Source organism: Acanthisitta chloris, unplaced genomic scaffold (assembly GCF_000695815.1).
Source record: "Acanthisitta chloris isolate BGI_N310 unplaced genomic scaffold, ASM69581v1 scaffold4841, whole genome shotgun sequence".
NCBI classification, from domain to species: domain Eukaryota; kingdom Metazoa; phylum Chordata; class Aves; order Passeriformes; family Acanthisittidae; genus Acanthisitta; species Acanthisitta chloris.
In genome coordinates, this window is record NW_008657587.1 from 100,866 (window position 1) to 121,344 (window position 20,479).

The 20,479-nt window shown below is 39.3% G+C and overlaps 1 protein-coding gene across 1 annotated transcript in view; it reads right to left on the reverse strand.

Annotated features, from left to right (window-relative positions):
• CDH13 (cadherin 13) overlaps positions 1–20,479 on the reverse strand; it is a gene marked incomplete at its 5' end in the record, with an annotated part of 202,264 nt that overhangs the window by 16,692 nt on the left and 165,093 nt on the right. The window contains 2 exons of the mRNA XM_009084771.1: positions 854–1,087; positions 12,872–13,014. Of these exons, the coding sequence (XP_009083019.1) occupies positions 854–1,087; positions 12,872–13,014 (377 nt within the window). The remainder of the gene's footprint in view (positions 1–853; positions 1,088–12,871; positions 13,015–20,479) is intronic.

Below are 20,479 nucleotides of genomic sequence, written 5' to 3' on the forward strand. Positions count from 1 at the left end.
GGCAGTGAAGGGAAGTGAAGCCTTTTCAAATCCACAGATCTGCTCCACCTGAGCAACAGAGGGTCATGACAGCTATTGGTACCCAGGTGAGTGTGCTAACTCACCCAAGTGAGTATGCTAACTCATTTAGGGGGTGTGATGTGGGTGGTTTGATGTTTGGAGGACAGAAAAGAAAATGGCACCTCCACTTTGACCTGCAGACAGATACAAACATCACATCCATCTTTAGCTTCTTCTAAGACCATGAAATGAATTTGAGAGTGACAGAGATAAATTATACACTTTAGAAAAGATATAGGAATTCTCTACATTAAAAAGAAATGTATTTTGAGCCCATAATTTGCCATACAAACCTTGTGTAGTTACATCCTTGAGCTATGATCCTCTCATCAATCAGGTAAGGTCCCAGTACATTGGGGTATTTTATTTGCAAAGAGTTCAAATACTTAAAATCAGGAAGTTTTTCAAGGTTATTGCTAAAGCCCATGCAAAAGTTTCATGCTGTCCTATAGCAAAGCCTTGTGCACCTCATGCAAACAAATTCCATGCCATGGAATACAGTAGTCTTTACAAAACATTAAGTCATTAGTAGCCTTTCTTTAATGCAAAGCTAAAAGAGGACACTTTGGTCAACATAAGAAGAAGAAAAACTTTCAGATTTCAGAATCAGTGTGTTCCCCAGGCAGCTGGTCCCTGCAAATCCAGCGCAGACTAAAGCAGCATCAATGGGTCCATCCTGCAAGACTTTCATAGACAACTGCTCTGGAATTCACATAATGCAGCCTCAGGGTGAGCAGACTGGGACATAGAGGTGGGAGACCTATATGCATAAGAATAAAAGGAACAGACTTACTGTTAAGCTTGTTGATTCTCCATAATTTTTCTGGGCCAGATTGTTTACTCAGTTCAAATTTGAATGGATCTGTGTTGGGATGAAGGTCTTTGTCTGATGCTCCTAGTACCACTACCCTGAGATCTTTTGCATCATCACAAACTTTTGCCAGTGTTGGATAAAGGGATGGGACGTTGTCATTGACATCCTCCAAGGTGATGTGTAAGGTTCCTGTACCTGTAGCAGGAGGGTTACCTATATGAAAAAACAAACATCTGTTTATTAAAGCATACTTCCATTAACTCTTGCTCTTATTTGCACCTTCAGGCTTGCAAAGAGAAATAATTTTTATAGTTCTTACCTCTTTTCTATGAAAATTAATGCTTTAAAAACCTGATGAGTCACTCTTGCAAATTCATTGCTGTATTTTCAGAATGCAGCCTGTCTGATTCTCTACTGTATGGAAAATTATTCTAAGGAAACCTCTGGGAGAGGAATATTTTGAAGTTAAAATGAGATTAGGACAAGAATAGATATCTGGAACAGAATCTGTTCATAAGCATATACTGAGAGAAACATAGTGGGAAACATCCCCTAGATAGATAGCACAGTATTAAAAGAATCAAGACAAGTAAGAGGGGAAAAAATGACAGCAGAGAGGAATCAGTTTGTGTGGTGGATGCCCATAAGCAGAACAGGACCAGATCATTCCCCAACAACCCTCAGGGCCACATTTAGTTATGTCAGCAGAAGTGAAACCTGTCAACACCCAACTCTGGGAAATGAGATGGTTTATTTAGCAGAGCCACCCTGTGTTAGCAGCAGAGTTTCAGGCTTGCTCAAATTGTTTGCCTGCCTGCCTCAGCTCTGACCTGAGAGAACCAGCCCTAGAGGTGAGGAGGTTGTTTATTCACCATGGTACCACTACCAGGCTCTGTGCTGGGTCTGTGACTGACAAACCAGCCATGCCACTGGAAGTGCTTGGAACAGAGTCTGTCCTCTGGGAGCTGGGCTGGGACCAGCACCTCATTTCACAGGGGTCACAGAGGAGCTGACAAGTGGTAATAACTTTCAGTCACTACAGATGTGTGCCATGGCTGAGCCTCTAACCTACTGCTTTCAGTCGAAAGCTCAACAGCTCATTTCAGATCCCTTTGTTGCCTCATTTAAACTGGCCTCAAATTTTTCCAAATGCACATTACATCCTTCATTGTACACCAAACTTACCAATGTCTCATTTGAAATGCTGCACTTGCAGGTTGGTTGTTCCTTGTTTTTCTGCTTTAGTACACAAGAGCTATGATCTCTGCACTTCCCTTAGCTATAAACCCTTAGCAGGTAGAAAGGATTCAAGAGGTTGCACTTAACCTGTAAAGCTCTAGTGCAATGTGTCAAGGCAGCTTTAAGTTCAGCCCTGCAAGAGTTTCACTTTAGCATAATTACCCTGCCCATAGCAGCCCAATAAACTCTGAAGTTATTGCTGTGCTGTGAGTGCATCCTAAGGGAGAAGTAAATACCCTGTGGTCTGGATCTGATAAACTACTAACTGTAGCAGAATGCAATTAGTCCTTTCAATAACAAATGTTACTAATGGTGACACTTCATCTGTTTCGTGCACGCATAAATGCATCACAAAGACAGAATTTTCATACTTCTCTAGCTTTGCCCTCCCTTCTCATCTTACACTTTGTCATCAGAAGGGTTAGGGTTGAGTTCTTTTTAATGAAAAAGAAACTATTTTTCACTTTTTATTGGACTAATTGAATTTGCAGAAAGACTCCAATACATTTTTTGTTCTTGATATATTATTAAGTAAAGTCATATGGCAGAATGGATGAAAAGACATTGGAGTATTTGAAATATGATCATAAAAGCCAGCCTTTCATGCACTTAATTAAACTGCTGTCTTTAATTTTGAATGCATTATTTCCACACTGGACTGATAATGTCTTATGCACTGCCCTTTTTATCTTTCTGTGAAGTCAGTAATATTAAAATCTGCCTTTTGAAATTAAGAAGCCAACAGCATTATGGATGTCCTGTTATTTGTCACACACAGATATGGCTGCGTTTTCCCTGCCATGCAAATGTTTCACTCTTTGTGTGGCTTCTGGGCCAGGCAACTATACCACACAAAGAGAAAGAAAGGAAATTGCTTCTGTCCATTTCAATGACTTATTCTGTTTCTGTCCGTTTCAATGACTTATTCTCTGCTTGCTTTATTTCTAATGATTTAAACAAAATATCTGGGTGATTTATGAAGACCTCCAAAAGAAAAATAAGCAAATGTCAAGGTCATAAACTGAAGCTTGTTAACAGGCATGTCATAAAAATATAACAAAAAATGAATCAAGGAAAAATGGTCACAACATATCCATTGGGAACATATGACTTTCATAAATTTGACAGTATTATGCTGTTGAAATAATTCAAAAATCCCACGATCTCCAGACAGCTTTGGGTTCAAAACGAGAGATATCCATAGCATATTTTAATTCCAAAGTAAAACTTCTTTTAATTTGTATGGCAAGACCTTGCAGCTGAAAGCAGAATTAATGTGCAAATCGAGACATAAAGGGCTTTGTCCAACCCTTGGGAGCACCTTTTCCAAAGAGCTCTGCTCCCACTCGTGTCACTGGACAGAATTGGCTGTCCCTCCTGAGCCTGAACACTTTAACCTTTTGGTGTCTTTAAAGCCATTTGGGATAGAGCAATTCCAAAGTCCTGCTAAGGCTCCCACAAGTGGCATATCTGGGAATATACTATGGCAAACATAGGAATGAAACAGAGTTACTGATGTGTGTAAAAGCTGGTGAAACAGAGGCTGAAGGTTGGCTAATTTCATCCTGAAAGACAGTGAAAGTTTGAGATTGAATCCTGATTTCAATAATCCAGGGCAAGGATAATAACCTTAATAAGGTTCTTCAGTGAGACTGAAATCAAGTAAGATCTTCCAAGTTAGTTAAGACCTGTGGGAATGGCACTTGGATCAGCAATACTAAAATGTACTGATTCATCTTAGAACATGCTGCAATGGGAAATGTAATGTATGATCACTTATCTGCACTGGGTCAGGAGTGGTGATGCTTTTGTACTCTGGCATGAGGCTGCATGCAAAGCCCCTAACAGCAGTCTCAGGCAACAGCTACACCAGTTGGAAGATGCAACAAAGCTAACAAAAATAGCTCTGCTTTATGAGTTAGAGTGCCACAGAATCTGAAGATGTCTGTTGTTGGGGAACCAGAGTGTCCCAAGCAACAGGCAGTTGCCAGGAGACGTGGATGTTAAATTGGATTTTAGGGCTATCAGCATAAATAACCACATTGCTACCTTAAGTTAAAACAAAAGTTTGAAAAGAAATATTATAGAAAGAGATATTTTGTATACCTCTTTATGGTTGAATTTTAATAAAAAGCTGTGTAGAATCAGATCAGAATTAGTAGTGTAAACTTTTTAATTATAAACTCTCTTTGGAATAACTGGGGGATAATTTTTGCAATTTTTTTCTTTTACAATATATTTATATTTTAATATTTAAAGGAGATTATGAACTAAATAAAAATGGATATACTAAGAATAGTCATTCAGGCAAATGCAATTTCATTTAATTTGTGAGGACCAACAGAAAGTCCTCAAGAAATAGTTTTCCCTTCTAATGTGATTTCATTTAGTTTGACACCAAACTTGATCTAAAACGGAACAAGTTGCACAAGAGACAATAAGGACTATCAGACACAAAAAAGTACATTTCCACATGCTGTGTGAAAATGGACTTTAAATAAATCAGATGAAAATCAGTTTACTTTTAAATAATATAAGTTGTTTAGTGGCTAAGGAACAAAGCATTGATAACCAACTAGCAAGGAAAATGTCAGATACACAAGTCAAAAAGTGTTGAGACTGGGAGGCACTGAAACTGTGTATTTTCACTTATATTTAGGAAGTTCATCTAAAGGTATCAAAAGCTAAACATAGAAGATATTTTCTATTTACTCCTGTAGTGGCTTCTATCATAGTCATTACAGCCAAAGAATATTTATGTAAATGGCTTTGCATAAAAAAGGCTAATAGGAAACAAATCTGAAAAAAAAAAAAGGAACTTAATTTGGACTATTATACTTTCTGGTTTGTTTTCTATTTCAGAACATCAGAAATGTTGGATTTTGGCAATAGTTATCAAATTTCCAAAGAAGAAAGTCAACCATTCCAACTACCAGAGTACTGAGCCACAGTATAGAAACAGTTCTGGAAGCCAGAACAGTTTTTAGGAGGAATGGAGGATGCACTACTCCTTTTCATATGCTCATTATGAATGGTGAAAAGACTTCTGTACTTATTTCTTCTTATTAAATTAGGCTTCCAGCACCAGCAAATTAATACATATTAACTATGCCCTTCTATGCCATGATGCAGAAATTACAAGGCCATTTAATTAGAGCCAGCAATAGGTTACCAATTGACATATAGATACCCTCTCAAGTTGAAAGGGTTGAAATTCATTTATTCTAAATTTTACCAGAATATTTATGGTCTATCATTTAGCAGCAGTTGGGAATCCACTTGCACTATCACTTATGTGACCCAGAAAGCTCAATTCCAATTTTTTTCCCCACTTTTTTTTTGCTGAGTAACAAGGTCACACAGATACAAAATGAGTGAGCAATTATAGTAAGAACCATTTTGCTTCATATTTGAGCAGGAAAAAAGGCCTTTAAGATTGTGGGTTTGCAAATTTCTGGCACAAATACCTTTCTTCTGAACCATCACGCATAAAGCCTTATCATTCAAGAATTCTACAAACTATATCTGAATCACAGACTGAGGTCAGCTTGGAACTGATGCCTACAGGATTTTTGTCATTTTACTCCCATGTAACTAACTGTAAAATATAGGACTGCCTAGGATGTCTCATTGGATGTGGATTTTTCAGCAGTTTATCTGTTTTCAGCTTTAGAGTTGCCTGAAGGAGGAGACTAAAGAGAGAAAAGAGTGTTGTAGAATTTCCCAAGTTGTTTGGAGAGTGCCATGCAGCCAGACAGTGCAGCACGTGGCTAGGCCAGGTAGCATGTTATATTTTCTCTTTAAAATAGAATCATAGAATCATCAAGGTTGGAAAAGGTCTCCAAGATCATGAAGTCCAACCTGCGACCAACCACTACCTTGTCAACTAGACCAGAGTGCTACATCCAGCTGTTCCTTGAACACCTCCAGGGATGGTGACTCCACCACCTCCCTGAGCAGCCCCTTCCAACACCTGATCACCCACCCTATCCATGAAGAAATTCTTCCTGATGTCCAACCTGAACCTCCCTTGGCAAAGCTCAAGACTGTTTCCTCATGTTCTGTCACTAGTTGTCTGAGAGAATAGATTGACCCTCACCTGGCTACAACCTCCTGTCTGGAAATTCTGGAGAGTGAGAATGTCCTCCCTGAGTCTCCTTTTCTCCAAGCTGAGCCCTCCTGGCTCCATCAGTCACTTCTCACATGACTTACATACTACACTTCAAATCTGGCCTGTGAGAAACAGTGCTTCATGCTTTCTAACGACACTGCTCTGAGAATCTAAACACAAATTTCTGTGTCGTCCCTCAAGTTGTTTTTCTTTTCCTCTCCATATGCTGTTTTTCTACTCAAAAAACGTGTGCACACTCGGTGATTTGGCAGCAGGTCCCCTCACTGCAGGCATAAATCCCATTCAGACAGGCATATTCCATTACATTTCATGTTCAAGCTGAACTCTATTAATGGTTCAGCCAAAGCAAATGGAACTAGTGGAGTGGGAAGACACCAAGATTTGGGTGTGCTGCTCAGAAAACTGCTCTCACCAGTGCCATATGCTGACATTTTAGTCCCCACTTTCCCAGGAGCTGAAATTTCCTATGCATTTTCTGTATGTATTGGCATATAGACATTCTAGAAAACGTATAAAATAAATAGTCTTTAAAAGTTACAGTCCTTCATTCATTCCCTCAGATTATATATGCAGATCCTATTTTTGAGTAATTACATTTCCAAAGAGCACAGCTCTTTCAGCATATCAAATTGCTCCTGACATATGCCATCCGTCTTAAACACTGTTTTCAGCAGTCTAATTTCTTTTTCTAATCATGAGTCCATGATGACAAATTAAAACAATATTTTGTGTGCAATTCATATTTTACTGGAATTTAAAATGGCAAGAAAAGGATGAGTCTTCAATTTATTTTCTCTTCTCAATTAATGCAGCAATTAAGATAAGGGGTATAAAACTGGCTTAATTGGGTTGCCATGGTAACTAATTGCCTGATTTCTTCAAAAATAGCATGTTTTAGGTGGAATCAATCTATGGTAATTTAATTATGTACATCATGAAGCGAGAAGACAGGTTAGATACATGTAAGGAAAAGTTCTAATTGCAAATTGTTACACATCTCTTTGTTACTCCAGGTTTTGCTGGATGTTGTGTGTTACTGTTCATCTCACAGAGTACAGAAGGATCATTTTTCTTTTTAATGATTAGCACTATTGAGACTTGCACAATAAATGAGATTTGGAATTGCTTGGGTGTAGTTCAGCTGGTCTTCGGAAACAAGGGAAAAAGTGAAAACTAGACCCTGACTCATTACTTTTCATTTTGCTGAGGAAAACTGACATGGTGCCACTCAGCTCTCCAGTTTATACACCTGCAACTGGCAGCAGTCATAGAAACAACATCCAAGTTGCTTTTTTTTTGTTAACTGGCCAACAAGGCAAGCACTGAAATCACACCTACAGAATCACATTTCTTTATAGTCCTTCCTCTCTCTTCAACTTGCTCAGTTACACACACTCCAATAAGCAGAGGTGTTTCCTCCAGCCCAGTCCTCCTGTTGGACATCCTGCCCTGGCTGTGGGTGGCTGCCATGCAAATGCTTGGGATGTCATATGTTGAGGATGGTGACATGTAGGGAGAAAATCACTTCCAGAGAAGAATGTTTAATGTAGTAGAAGCATTTGTAGCTCCAATTTTTTTCCTAGTAGCTCCCTGATGATGAGGACAGCAGGAAGGAAGGTGATACACACACACTAGATGAGAGGATGTGTCTCAGGGGGAGAACATTTCTCCCTGGCTTTGGGTGGGTGGTAGCCACTGGGGTAGCATGAACAAAGAGAAGATGATAACTGCGTATAACGAAATCAGTGAGATTAGTGTGTCACCACTAGTCACCAGCTGAGAGACTAGAACAGCATAAGGGTTTTTTTCTGAGAATGAAAGGTAACAAAAGTTTTTCTTCTAAAGGGAAAAAGCTACACAATAGGGATATTAACCAGGGTACTATGGCCATCCACAAAACATGAGGGATTATTGCATAAATAAGCTAAATCTGGGGATATTTTATTATTCATCCCTCTTAAAGGAAAGGGAGAAACCAATTTTGGCTTTTTAAGATTTCACACATTTTCCAGGTAATTTTGTACCTTCACCTCCAGACATGTTTTACTCCTCCCTTACTTTTTCTAGATTGTGACTCAAACTCTCAGAATGCAGAGGGAGAAAGACCTTTCCTGGAGGGTTTTTATCATGACTGACCTTATGAGAAAAACCTACAGGTTTGTGATAGTCATCCCAAATATTCCAGTGTAGAACAGAATCTGTGGGATGACACTATAACATGGTCATGCAGCAAATTAGGAAAGTCTGTTCCATGCAGATTTCTCAAACTCCAATGCTTTCTTGCCTTATTTAACACAAGTGTGTTTTACAGATATACTCTCAATAATTGCACTGTATCCTTGTGACACTGCATTGGTTTTAATGATTGGAGTGCTAAATTCAGGAAATAAAATGATCACCATTGTTGGCACTTCTGTTAATTGAATGAAACCTCTGATGTTCCTCAAGTTTGCACAAACCTGACTTTGTCCCATTATCAGCTCATTCTCAGATTAAACACAGTTCATGACACTTTAATGTGTTAACTCTGCTTCATGATATATCCTACCAGTGTTTAATTTCTTCTTTAATAGACCAGAGACTCTATGTCCACACAGGTCTTTAATAAAAAGTTTCCAATTTCTAAAGACACTACCTTGACCTTTTGCTGAATTCAAATGTACTGAGAAAATTAGGATATTCATTCCAAAAAGTCCTTTTTAAAGTATAATTTGCCCTCATAAAAGGTCAAAATTTATTATCTATAAAATTAACACTGTTTCAATCAAATTTGCTCTTACACATTGTTTCAATTATGTTTGGGAAGGTACAGGAACTGTTTAGATTGGAAATGACATAATTCATACTAAACTACCTTTACCTGCAGTTAATTTGATAATGCTGAGAAATAATATCATAAAGGTCAAAAAGAATCTCCTAAAGAGCTCAATTATTTCCTGCAGTGGAATGACTCCATTTTCTATGACCCATTGATGGTTACTGTCCTACTGGTAAAGAACAGTTTTGTGATTTACCAAAAAAAGATAAAGATGTGATGGATTTATATAAAGAACTCCCAAGTACAAAGCTCCTGGTTTTACTTCTGACAGAAAACTGCAGCATTTTACAAATGAAAAAATGCCCTGGCACTTGTCCCCTGCACTGAAGTGTAATAACGAGGAGCCACTGCCTGCTGGAACTGATGACAGATTCTCTATTGACATCCATGAAAGGGGATGAAAAAAGTATCTCTGTGAGGTTTGCTTTCAGCTGTCTCCACTCCTCACCCAAGACAGCACATGAACGTGAGGTTGTTTTAAAAAGAGGTGATCACGAAATACAATGGGACAACAGGATCTTTTCTGTAACTGGATAATCTCTATATGCTATGAACATTAAATAGTAATAATAGTGTGTTTATTTACTGGTTTTGCATATGCCTAAGGTTCTTTAGCAATGTGAAAGGTTCAAGGCTTGATTTGATTTAAGATTTAGTCACTATAAATACTGTTAAAGATCAGCACACTACTCACAGTGAGCTATGCTTGGAGCTGCACTGGGCACTGATTCACACTGCCAGACTGTGCTGGGGACATCACCTGAGCTCTCTGTACTTCCCAGGGAAGGAAAGGAAAGTCTATGGCAGCTCAGACTTCCTCAGTGCATGTGCCAACACATCTCAGATTTGATTTAGAGATAAGTTGAGAGGCCAAAGGAAATTGTAACCTCCATTGAACTCTTGAAAAAGGCATTTCTGATTAAGTATGGGTTTTATCCTCTCCTCCCTTTTCACCCCAAGTCTGTTAGCCCAAGCAAATGACTTGCTTTATTGGAAATGCCTCTGAATTTGCTCTTCATTATCCTATTTCATTTGGCAATTCTTAATGCTGCCTGTGGCTGCTCTCTCAGTTAAAAGTCCCAACCATATTCACTGGTATTAGACAGACTACATTTGTTAACCTGAAGAAAGAGATTTGCAGTCTGTGGACAATGCTGCTTTAAAAAGAATGGATATAGTTATGTTCAATCTGATTATTTTTTTCCTTCCTAAGTTAACATAACCTTCTTTTAAAGTTCTGAAAGAATTCTGTATTCATTTCATATCATTCTGCCACAATTTGGCTTCTCATCTAGTCTAATATCCCTTTTCAAGATGGACATTAGCTCTGATGGCTAGAGAAATGAAGTGGGTTTCACAGCTTTGCTAGTTAGCATTGGAAATATGTTGGGGAACACCTTCCAGGGATATTATCAATTCCAGTCATACCTGCAGGGGACAAGGCAGACCCTAAAATTGTTGAGATCAATTCTAAAACTTCCTTGGTTGCTTCAGCCATAGAGTCTAGTCTGAGTATTCAGATTGGCAGCTCTTATGTGCCCAGACAGTGTTCCCTCTGCCAATGGAGCAACTGAGCTGCAAGTACAACCAAAGCTCATCTGTCCTACCCCAGACCTGCCCAGCATCTCTCACCTGGACAGTGCAACCAGAGGCAAAGATCTCTGTATTGCTGAGGTGGTGTGCAGCTCCAGGGGAGTTACTGCTCCTCTCAGCTCCTACAAATTCCACATTTACATGTTTGTACAGACCAGCAGAAAATTTACCCACTTACCAGCCTGACTCTAAGTTTAATGTGCTCCCCAAGCTCTTTGGTAATTAATCCAGAGGTGATACAAACCACAAGGTTAATATCAGCTCTTTAAGTTCTGCTGTTTGTTCCCACTTCCACACATGGCTGGGCAACATACAGTGGAGTACAATACCCCTGAACTATCATTATTAACACCTTGGCATGTCAATACTCACTGCACACATGTGGTTTCTAATTACTTCATTCAGAGAAGTTGAGTTGGAGGAGATGAACTCCTGCACTAACTGTGCTGCACCATTACAAATAAGCACAGTTACAGCTGCTGGAATTAGGTGCTGACTCAGTACCTCAAGTGAACAGGATTCCTTTTCTCTCTTGCTTTGCTGTTTGGCACACAGACACCTATCCCTTCTCTCATTCTTCCAGAAGAGAAAACCTTCTGGGAAATAAGAGGGGTCACGTAGCAGTGAGGCTCTGGACTTAGAATAAATGTGTAGTGAATGTTACTGCCCTAAGCACAACATAAAGGTACACACAAAAATCCACTTCATTCAAGCTGGTTTCCACAGACAAGGACACTCAGCTTTCCTTTCCATCTACTCTCTTTGATGATATCTGACTCCTCCTTTAAAACATAACTTTGTCCTTTTGGTAACCCTTCAATAAGATATTAACTTTTCAGTATCTGAAGGGCCTACAAGGCAGCTGGAGAGGGACTCTTTATTAGGAACAGCAATGATAGGGTTCAAATTGAAGGAGGGGAAGTTTAGGTTAGATATTAGGAAATAATTTTTTCCTGTTAGGGTAGTGAGACACTGGCACAGGTTGCCCAGGGAGGCTGTGGCTGCCCCAACCCTGGCAGTGTTCAAAGCCAGGTTGGATAATGCCTTGAGCAACTTGTTCTGGTGGGAGGTGTCCCTGCCCAGGGCAGGGGTTTGGGACTGGATGATCTCTATGGGTCCATTCCAACCCCTAAAATTCTATGATTCTATGAATATCCCAAATTTTGACTTTCACTGTGAGACGACATTTCCCAGTGTATCAGACTTTCAGATGCATTCCAAAAAAATCTGTATCCAATGGCAAGTAAAACAGAGAAATATGTTTAGTGCTACATTTTTCCATGGAAGTTTCCTAAGGAAAAGATGTGCATTAATATATAAGTAAATCATAATCTCAGCAGATTTTTTTTTCTGTTATACTTAAGGCAATATTTTCTTTCTCCTGTCAGGTCCTGGAAATGTTCCCTGAGTCATGTGGTTACAAAAATGTAGAATTACTCTCCTAAAAAGAATATTTTACAATTCATCACCAAGGCTAAGCCAGCTGCAGCTGTGAAAAAGTGTTTGCATATTAGCTGTTGTATTACAGGCAAATCTTTTATTTATATTGTGCCTTCAGCTCTGGAGATCTGGAATGTTCAGGATTTCCTCTTTCTTTCTCTGCTCAAAAGTAACCTGCTGAATTTCCCCTAGATGGCTTAATTTTGATTCTGTTTGACAGAAGGAACTTTAATACACACAATACGTAAAAATTGTTGCGTTTTAACAAGGATTTTTACTTATGTTTTTGTTGTTGCTGCCATTGTATTGACTAGAATAGAATTCAGCATATCAGGGACGAATTGTTATTGGTATTTAGATGCCTCAGGCTTACTAACTGCTCAAATATTGTGTAGAAATTAACTCTGACAAACATGATTTCCAACAATGTTCCTAGATAACTTGCAACTTGGATTAAGATCTCAGTGTAGGTGTAAATGTGTGTGATGTAAACTTAAACCAAAGCTGTTGTGGCACTTAGTGCTATGTCTAGTAACCATGGTAGGGTTGGACTTGATGATCTTTGAGGTCTCTTCCAACCTGGTTGATTCTATGATTCCTGTAGATGTTCTAGGTTTGAAGTTAATTTCACAATGAGCTCTAATACCTTTAAGTGACCACTGAGCCAAGTGCTAAAGGATATGCTGAAGTTTATGTGTGCACCTTTTAGAACACAAAGTTTCAAGCAGGGGAAAAAAAAATAGATTAATGACTATTATCCATAAGAGCTACTCACCACTGTCTATTGCCAGGAAGAGAGCAGTGTATACATTATTCTGCACATGGGGAGATTCCCGATCCAGGACAGCAGTGGTGCCAATGGTGCCATTGGTAGGATTGATCTCCAACCAGCCTGCTGGATCCTTGTAAACTGAATATCTAAAGAAAAGGACAGATGTTGTTAACAAATTATAGATCTAAACATAATCCAATTACATTGCTACAAAGGAATATGTCTTTGCACTCACTGGTTTTCAGGGCTGGATCTCTTAATATGTCAAAAATACAATTTATACCTTATGCCTTCTCTTACAGATAATTCTTTATTGTTAGACTTAGCTGACAGAGGGAGATATGGAGAGGTTTGAGTCAATTCCTTTGGAAATATTTATATATATATATATCCCAAAGTTTAGTACAGAAATCAATATTTAAAACATTATCTAGGATCTATTTCCTACTGCTGTGTTATACAGCCAGAGGACCTAAACACTGTCAATGTGCATCAACACTGGTAGGTACAGACTTCATGAGTCTTCTCACAGCCCTCCTATCCCCAGACTCAAAATTTTGGTTGGACTAGAAGTTATATTTTTAATTAACTTTTTGAGTGTTTTTCTTTTTTCCCCCCCTTACAATTAGTTATTTGGGTGAGGCTGGAAATGTACTATTTTGTGGGGTGTGGTAGCAAAAAGAGAGTTAGACAATGAATTCCTCAGGTCTGTTGGGAGGTGGTTACATGCAGACCCTGTTTGTTCCACAGTCTGGGGTCTGTAGTTTCCTCCTTCTGATGATTGAAAATAGATGCTCAGAAGAATCCTGGAACAATTCAACCACATACATGTTGCCTACATCAGGATTTGAAAATGCTGTTTGCCAAGATGCTCACCACAAAATTCCCTGCTGTGCTTTCTTTGCATTAAACAGCACAAACATTCAGAGTCAAAAACTCGATATATTTAGAGAGATTATGGAGTTTACACACTAAGAACTTCCCTACTTGACTGAAGCAGTAAATGTAAGAATGTTCATGATTAGGGCCTAATTCTACACTCAGTTAAATATATTAAGTAATATAACAACACAGAGCTAAGTTAACTGGTACCAATTCCCTCTTCAATTAAATGTGTTAATATTTTAAACCAACTCCAATCATATAATCAATACTTAGGATAATAACCTGTTTATCTTTTTTGTAGTGAATTGTTATAGGTCATAAAGAGCCAAACAATCTTCTATAGACATTTTAAATTACAAGTAATTGACATGGAACCTATTGTTATTTAATGAGTCTGTGCCTAGGCATTTGCCTGATAGGTGTCCTGTATGATAATGCTGCCAAAAAAAAATGTATCACTGTAACTATGAGGGAATAAACAAAATTAACAGGTTGTTAGGGTTTAAAAATAAAAAGGAAGTAAAATGAAATAAAATGGAAGTTGCTAGAAGAGGAAAGAATAAATTGCAGACCAACAAAGGCAGACATGGTCCCACTGAACGTGTATTTCAGAAGTTTGCTTTGGTTGTGTGCCCTCTGGACAGTGGAAAAATAAGTTGCTAGATCCCTCTAGCAGAGTGTTGGGATGTCCATTATCAGAGCTAACGAAGTGCTGACAGACAGCCCTGCACACATGACTGCTGTTCTTTACCAAGATTTTGCTTCAGGCTTGAGAAGTGCAATGTCCTCAGGGCTGCTGAGCCTGACACAGCACACTGGTGTTCAGGCAGCAGAGTCAGGATCAAAACTGCATTATATACAGCCACGTTTTTTATGAGCTGCTATTATGTTAAAATAAGTTAAAGAACAAATTTGGAAACCAGAATCTTTTGGAATTTATGAGAAAAAGACTAATAGTACAAACAGTTGACTTATTCCTGCTCCCACAAAAGTCACACAGGGTTTCACCACTGGCTTCCCTGGGAGCAGAAATTATCCCTTGGGGAATATGTGGAAAAGAATCAAAGAAAATGCTAGTGTATAGTGAGATATTCCATCAACCCAACATGTCCTTAATAGCCATTTAAACATTAATCAATACTCCAGCTTTATCTCCCATAAAAATGAGTGTCTGGAATAGCAACAATGCAGATCATTATTTCATTTCACTTCTTTGTTTCTTTTTTTATTGTTGTTTTTATAACTTTGCAACAAAGGTATGAACAAAAATATGAAACAAGGGCAGCCTAAACAATTCCTAGTCTATTGTAAAACTGCAAATTCTCAATTAACCCTGAAACAATTTCAGAAGATTCAACACTTCTAAAGTAATGAGAATGTAAAATGGATTGTATTATCTTCCCTGATTGCTCTACAAAGCACTGTTGGCTGTGCAAATAAAAAACTGAATTGTATAACCTGTGATTTGGCACAGGATATTGTAAAAGTAGTGCTTTGTCTTTCCCACCACATTTTTTACTTATTGTAAGAGCATATTGCAGTACAGGTAAGATGATTGTTCTTTGTTCCAGTTTTTGAGGGCTCTGCTAGTAAAAGATTTAGAATAGACCCATTATAAAACCCACTATAAAAATAGAAATATAGAATACAAAGATTCACTTCCTGCTTTTGACTTTAGTGGGATCTGCTGATTGCACAGCAGTTTTGTAAATCAGACCATTTTTTCAGGTGGTTAAACATGAACTTACCTGTACCTGTACCTCCTCCTTTTTTTCCAATCCTAAGCACATTGATACATGTGTTTGGATGTATCTGCCTCCTCTGGTGTGCCAATTACTGTTTATTTTGGTCTTATTCTTCATTGCAGTAGGCAAATTTAGTGCTGCTTTGTGGAGTTTATTTGATTGTTGGGGTTTTTTTCTGTTCTTTTTGGGTTTTTTTGAACCATGCCAACAGCTTACTGTTCTCAAGGGTTTGTATGACAACAGTGCATGGGCAAGTGGGTGTAACATATTTGAGTTGTGACCTCCTTGCACTAGATTAATGTCCTTGCATTGTCTTTCAGTCAGGTATTGCAAAGGAAGCAGCAAAACCAATTCCCTTAGGCTGGAAATTGTCTGCTGCAATGTTCAAGTCTACATCTTAAACACAGACCTATAAAGAGATGCAGAGAAGCTATAGAGGAAGAACAAGAGAACACAAATCAAAATATGCACTTGGCCTATTTGGTGCAGAACTAAAATAAAGTAGCAAATATATGGAAATAATTTAAAATTTATAAATGGCATCTCCCCATTCCTGCAGCAGAGGAAAATAATTCAGAGCACAGCTCCTGGGTTGCTTGCAGACATGCACAGTGCTGGTGGCTGGCAGCTTGATTAGCAAAGAAGATCGTTACACACAACTGTGGTGGCAATATGGGCACAGAAATCTAATCAGAGCCACAACCCTGCACCAGCCACAGAAAGGGTTTTGCAGCCAACAGTGCAATAGCCCAGAGTGTCACAGGAGAGCAGCCAGGCCAGGCACAGTCAGATGCTGCTCTTGGCAAAGTCTTTCAGAGCTTGGTAACCGCCAGGCTTTTCCCATGTGGAGTCAAGGGGTCTTGGCTCTTATGCTTAGACAGAAAGAGAAGGAAGGCAAAATGAAGCAGTGCCAAATCTGTGTTGAATGACACATCTGAGCCAGTCTGATGTGTGATGCTGACCAGAGGTAGGGACAGCAATTTTGTCAGGCTTGTCAGAGTGGGAGTTTTCAGCCTGTGCATCTGGAGGCTGCTCGAGCCATGTTCTACAGGGACTGCTCTACCACAGTTCAAAGCAGAAATGGTGCAGTGACATTCTCAGAGAAAGACAAAACCACTTCCCAAAATATAAGTGCAGCATTAAAAATCTGGATTAAAATGGCACTATTTTTTATGTACTGATGACATAATGTAGAGCTTTAGACATTAACCTGCTTCCCATCGAGCTCCCTCTTCTCCAGTGTGCTCTCATTACCTTTTGCCTGCACTAATTATGGTAGCATATGGCACCAGAAAGAGCAGAAAGGGAACCTTATTGCAGCACAGCAATTCTCCAGCTGAAACACACTCCAGACTCATTAATGGTGACACACAGCAATTTTTCTGCTATTTGGCTATATGATAACAAAGGTATTCCTGCTCCCACGCTGGTTTAGGTTATAAGCTTTGGGGAGAGCAGTTACCTTTCATATGTGTACATTCCCAGCCTTGCACAGCTGGGGCTGTAATTGCTAAACCATGTGGAATGAAAACAATAATAGCAATTCTCGAACTTATATCACAGCTAATGTTCTGTAACTATATTGACATATGATTTTGTAAAGATAATTTTAATGCAACTTCCAAGCTTTTTTTTTTTTCTATTTTAAAATGCTTATGAGATGAAAACTATTGGAATAATATTGTTGGAGCTGTTGTGGATTTTCACTTTCCAAGACCAGGTTGGATGGGGCTTGGGGCAACCTGGTCTAGTGGGTGGCATCCCTGCCCATGGCAGGGGGGTTGGATTGAGGTGATCTTTCAGGGCTCTTCAATCCAAACCATTTTGTTATCCTATGGTTCACTTTTTTTCAGACATTGAAAAATAACATGGATTAATAAAATGTATTAATTTCAAGGTGCAAGTGAATATACAGGTTTGCATTCCATTTTATACCCAGATATGAAGCCACTGACAAAGTCTTTGGCTGCAGCCCCTAGACACAGTGTTGTACAGGTCAGTAACACTTCATCCATGGTCCTAGTGTTTAGTGTGGAAAAGCACAGCCTAACAACAGAAGGGAGGCATTAGTAGGGATAACTGAATTCCACATATTACCAAAACATTCTGGCAATGAAATAGAGAGGATGCCAGTAAGACTTGTATTGCCCTTATCACACTGGCTGAGTACACTCCCTGAAACAGTTCTGTGAAAATCAGCTGCTTCCATACCTCCTTTCAATACAACTTCTTCATGTGCTTTCCTGTTTGGGCACCCAAATACACTTTTATTCCTTTAACTCTTGAAGAACTCAACAGTTTCTACTGAGATCCATATGACAGGATATCTTCACCTCCTGTGTGAGGTAAACTCTGTTCAAATTTGGGAATGCCTGGTTTGGAGCCTGGGGGTGAGCATTAGGCTGTCTCACATCTCTCCCAGCAGACACTGATGGTCTGTAGTCTAGCAAAGTGCCAATGCCAACTACACACCTCCAGTGCAGGTGGCATTGGTCTGCCTTAATAGTTTTGGGCTTTCTTTTGCCTCTCCTTTGAAACAGGTACCTGCAGTTAGTGTGGCAGCATTGCCAGCACTAGGAAATCACTATCATGGGCATAAGATCATACCAATCTCAACACAACCCTCAGAGTGTTCTGCTATGCAGGCAGAACTGAGCAATAATTCAAAACTAAGCCTTTTTTTTGGTAATTTATTAGCAATTCAATCAACCCTACCTGAAATAACAACCCTGCCAACAGGTAAATGGCTGTATATAAGGAGAGAAGGGCAAAACCTGATTGGCATTGGGTTTCGTACCTACACAATCTACACTGTTGTTGGCAAGCAGAGACACAATTCTGACCTGGCATTTGCTAAATCCTCTGTTCCACACTGCTTTCCACACAGCTCTGGACCTGAGCATGTGGGGCCTGTGCTTCCTGAGGGAATGCACCAGGCAATTTCTCTCTATTTATAGACACCCTGACAGTGCTGTCTGCTATAGGTCTATGGCTTGTACAGAAGAAGCTTAGCTACTGCAATTCAGGTCTACATGTGACACTTGAGGACACAGAATAGCAGTTTTGGAGAAGGGGTAACACTAAGTGTTCACAGTAGAGCTAATGAAGATCCCCATTGAATAATGACAGTAGGTTTGCCATCCCATGCATAGGGCACCCAGAGCACACAAAGCCCTACCCAGTCAGCCAGCTGAGCTGGTTCTTTAGTTGCAGCATTTTATTTATCAACTCTGTAACATGAATCCCAGAAAAAAATATCCTGCATTAAGCACAGTGCTGTCAATAACAACCTGGTACTGGTACTGGCCAATTTAAGCTAGCCCAGATAATTGTTCCCTGTGCTGCAGCCACAAGCTAAAAAAGCATTTCCCTTGCAGGTAAGGACTAAAAGGCAACTAGAGGATTTCATATCACTTGGAAAACAGGAGCATAAGTGCTTCATCACAGAATGTTATTGAGACGAAATGTAAGCATTTAGTCATCTCAAAAACTACAGGTCTGGTTACACAGGTTGTAAGAGGAATGATAAAGGGAACAGTACTGATATCTCACTGAAGGGCTTTTTGAGCTCTTCTCCTGTCAGTTGTATACATGCACATGCTGATTCCTGAACTTCAAGGCTTTCAGGAGCTGTCTTCTCTATGTCTAACTTTGTGATTCCACAGAATCACACAACAGTTGGGGTTGGAAGGAACCTCTGGAGATCATCACTGACAGTTTCCAAGACCTATTGTGAATCTTCAACCTCACAGTGTCTGGCCAAAACATAGATGTACACATATACCTTGTAAACATGCTCTATTAATACAGAGTTAAGCAGCCCCCAGCTATCTTCAAAAGATGCTGTTAAAATGTCAGAAAGGAAAATAACATCTAAACCATCATCTGTTTGTACTTTCCAGTCCCCATATTTGCCTTATACACTACAGTTAGCAAGCTAAGCATAGTTAGCCTTTACCATTAAATGTATGATCATATGAAATGAAGGGATTTGAATTTGGATTCAAATGCTGTGACTAGAAGTGTGGCTATATGCTACATGTGCAACAGGCTGTGAAATACTTCCTGCAGTGCTCTCCTGCAGAGATTTGGACATGCTCAAGTTACTTTGGCTAGATTATTTAAAAGAAATGAATTAAAAAATACAACCCCCCAAATTTAACTGAAATATATAGGTTATTAATCAGAATAAACATATCATTAAGAAAATCTAAACTCTGAAATAAATCACATTTTCTGGCAAAACTGTTGTGGGAGGTGTTAGGTCAGATGCATTTTTAAACTTACTGAAGATTGAGGATTTATGCAAGAGCCATTTTTCAGCTTGGTGGAACAGATTTATGGGCTTGCAGACTGCCTGTATTTTCAGAGGCTGGAAATGTCAACTTAGAGTACAATTTAAAAAACTAAATTAAAATCCCCATCAACGTTGTGCCACAAGTCACTCTATGCATTTTTGGTCACTGAAAATTCATGTTTCTCTGATAACCTGGACACATTCCAGGGTGAATCCATTAGCTCCGCACCAGTACACAGCTCAGCTCTGCAGCTCGGGCAGGACAGGCTTGGTATAACTCACTGCAGCAGCTTTTTCCTGGGTGATCCCAAAGTATCCCTCCAGTTTCTAGGAGTTTATGGACAGGCACAAGCATGTACATGCTTTATGCTAATCCTTTCTGAATAGGCATCACACTTCCCAAGCCCAGTGCCAGTCGGGCACATGAAACAGTGCAATAATCCCCTCCAAAGCACATACATATCCTCAGGGTGTGCAAGGGTAGACACACTCTGAAACCCAGTGGTGATGCACAGACTGGTATGTTGCTTTTTCAGGCTTAAGGTTTATCCACATTCATGTTTTGGTCAGATATTTGTGGCTAATATCAGTTTTCCATTGATTCAGGCAATGTATTTGGTATAAAAAGAACTCATTTCAGCTTGGTCTACAGAAATGTGGATTTATTTGCAGAGAACCAGAGCA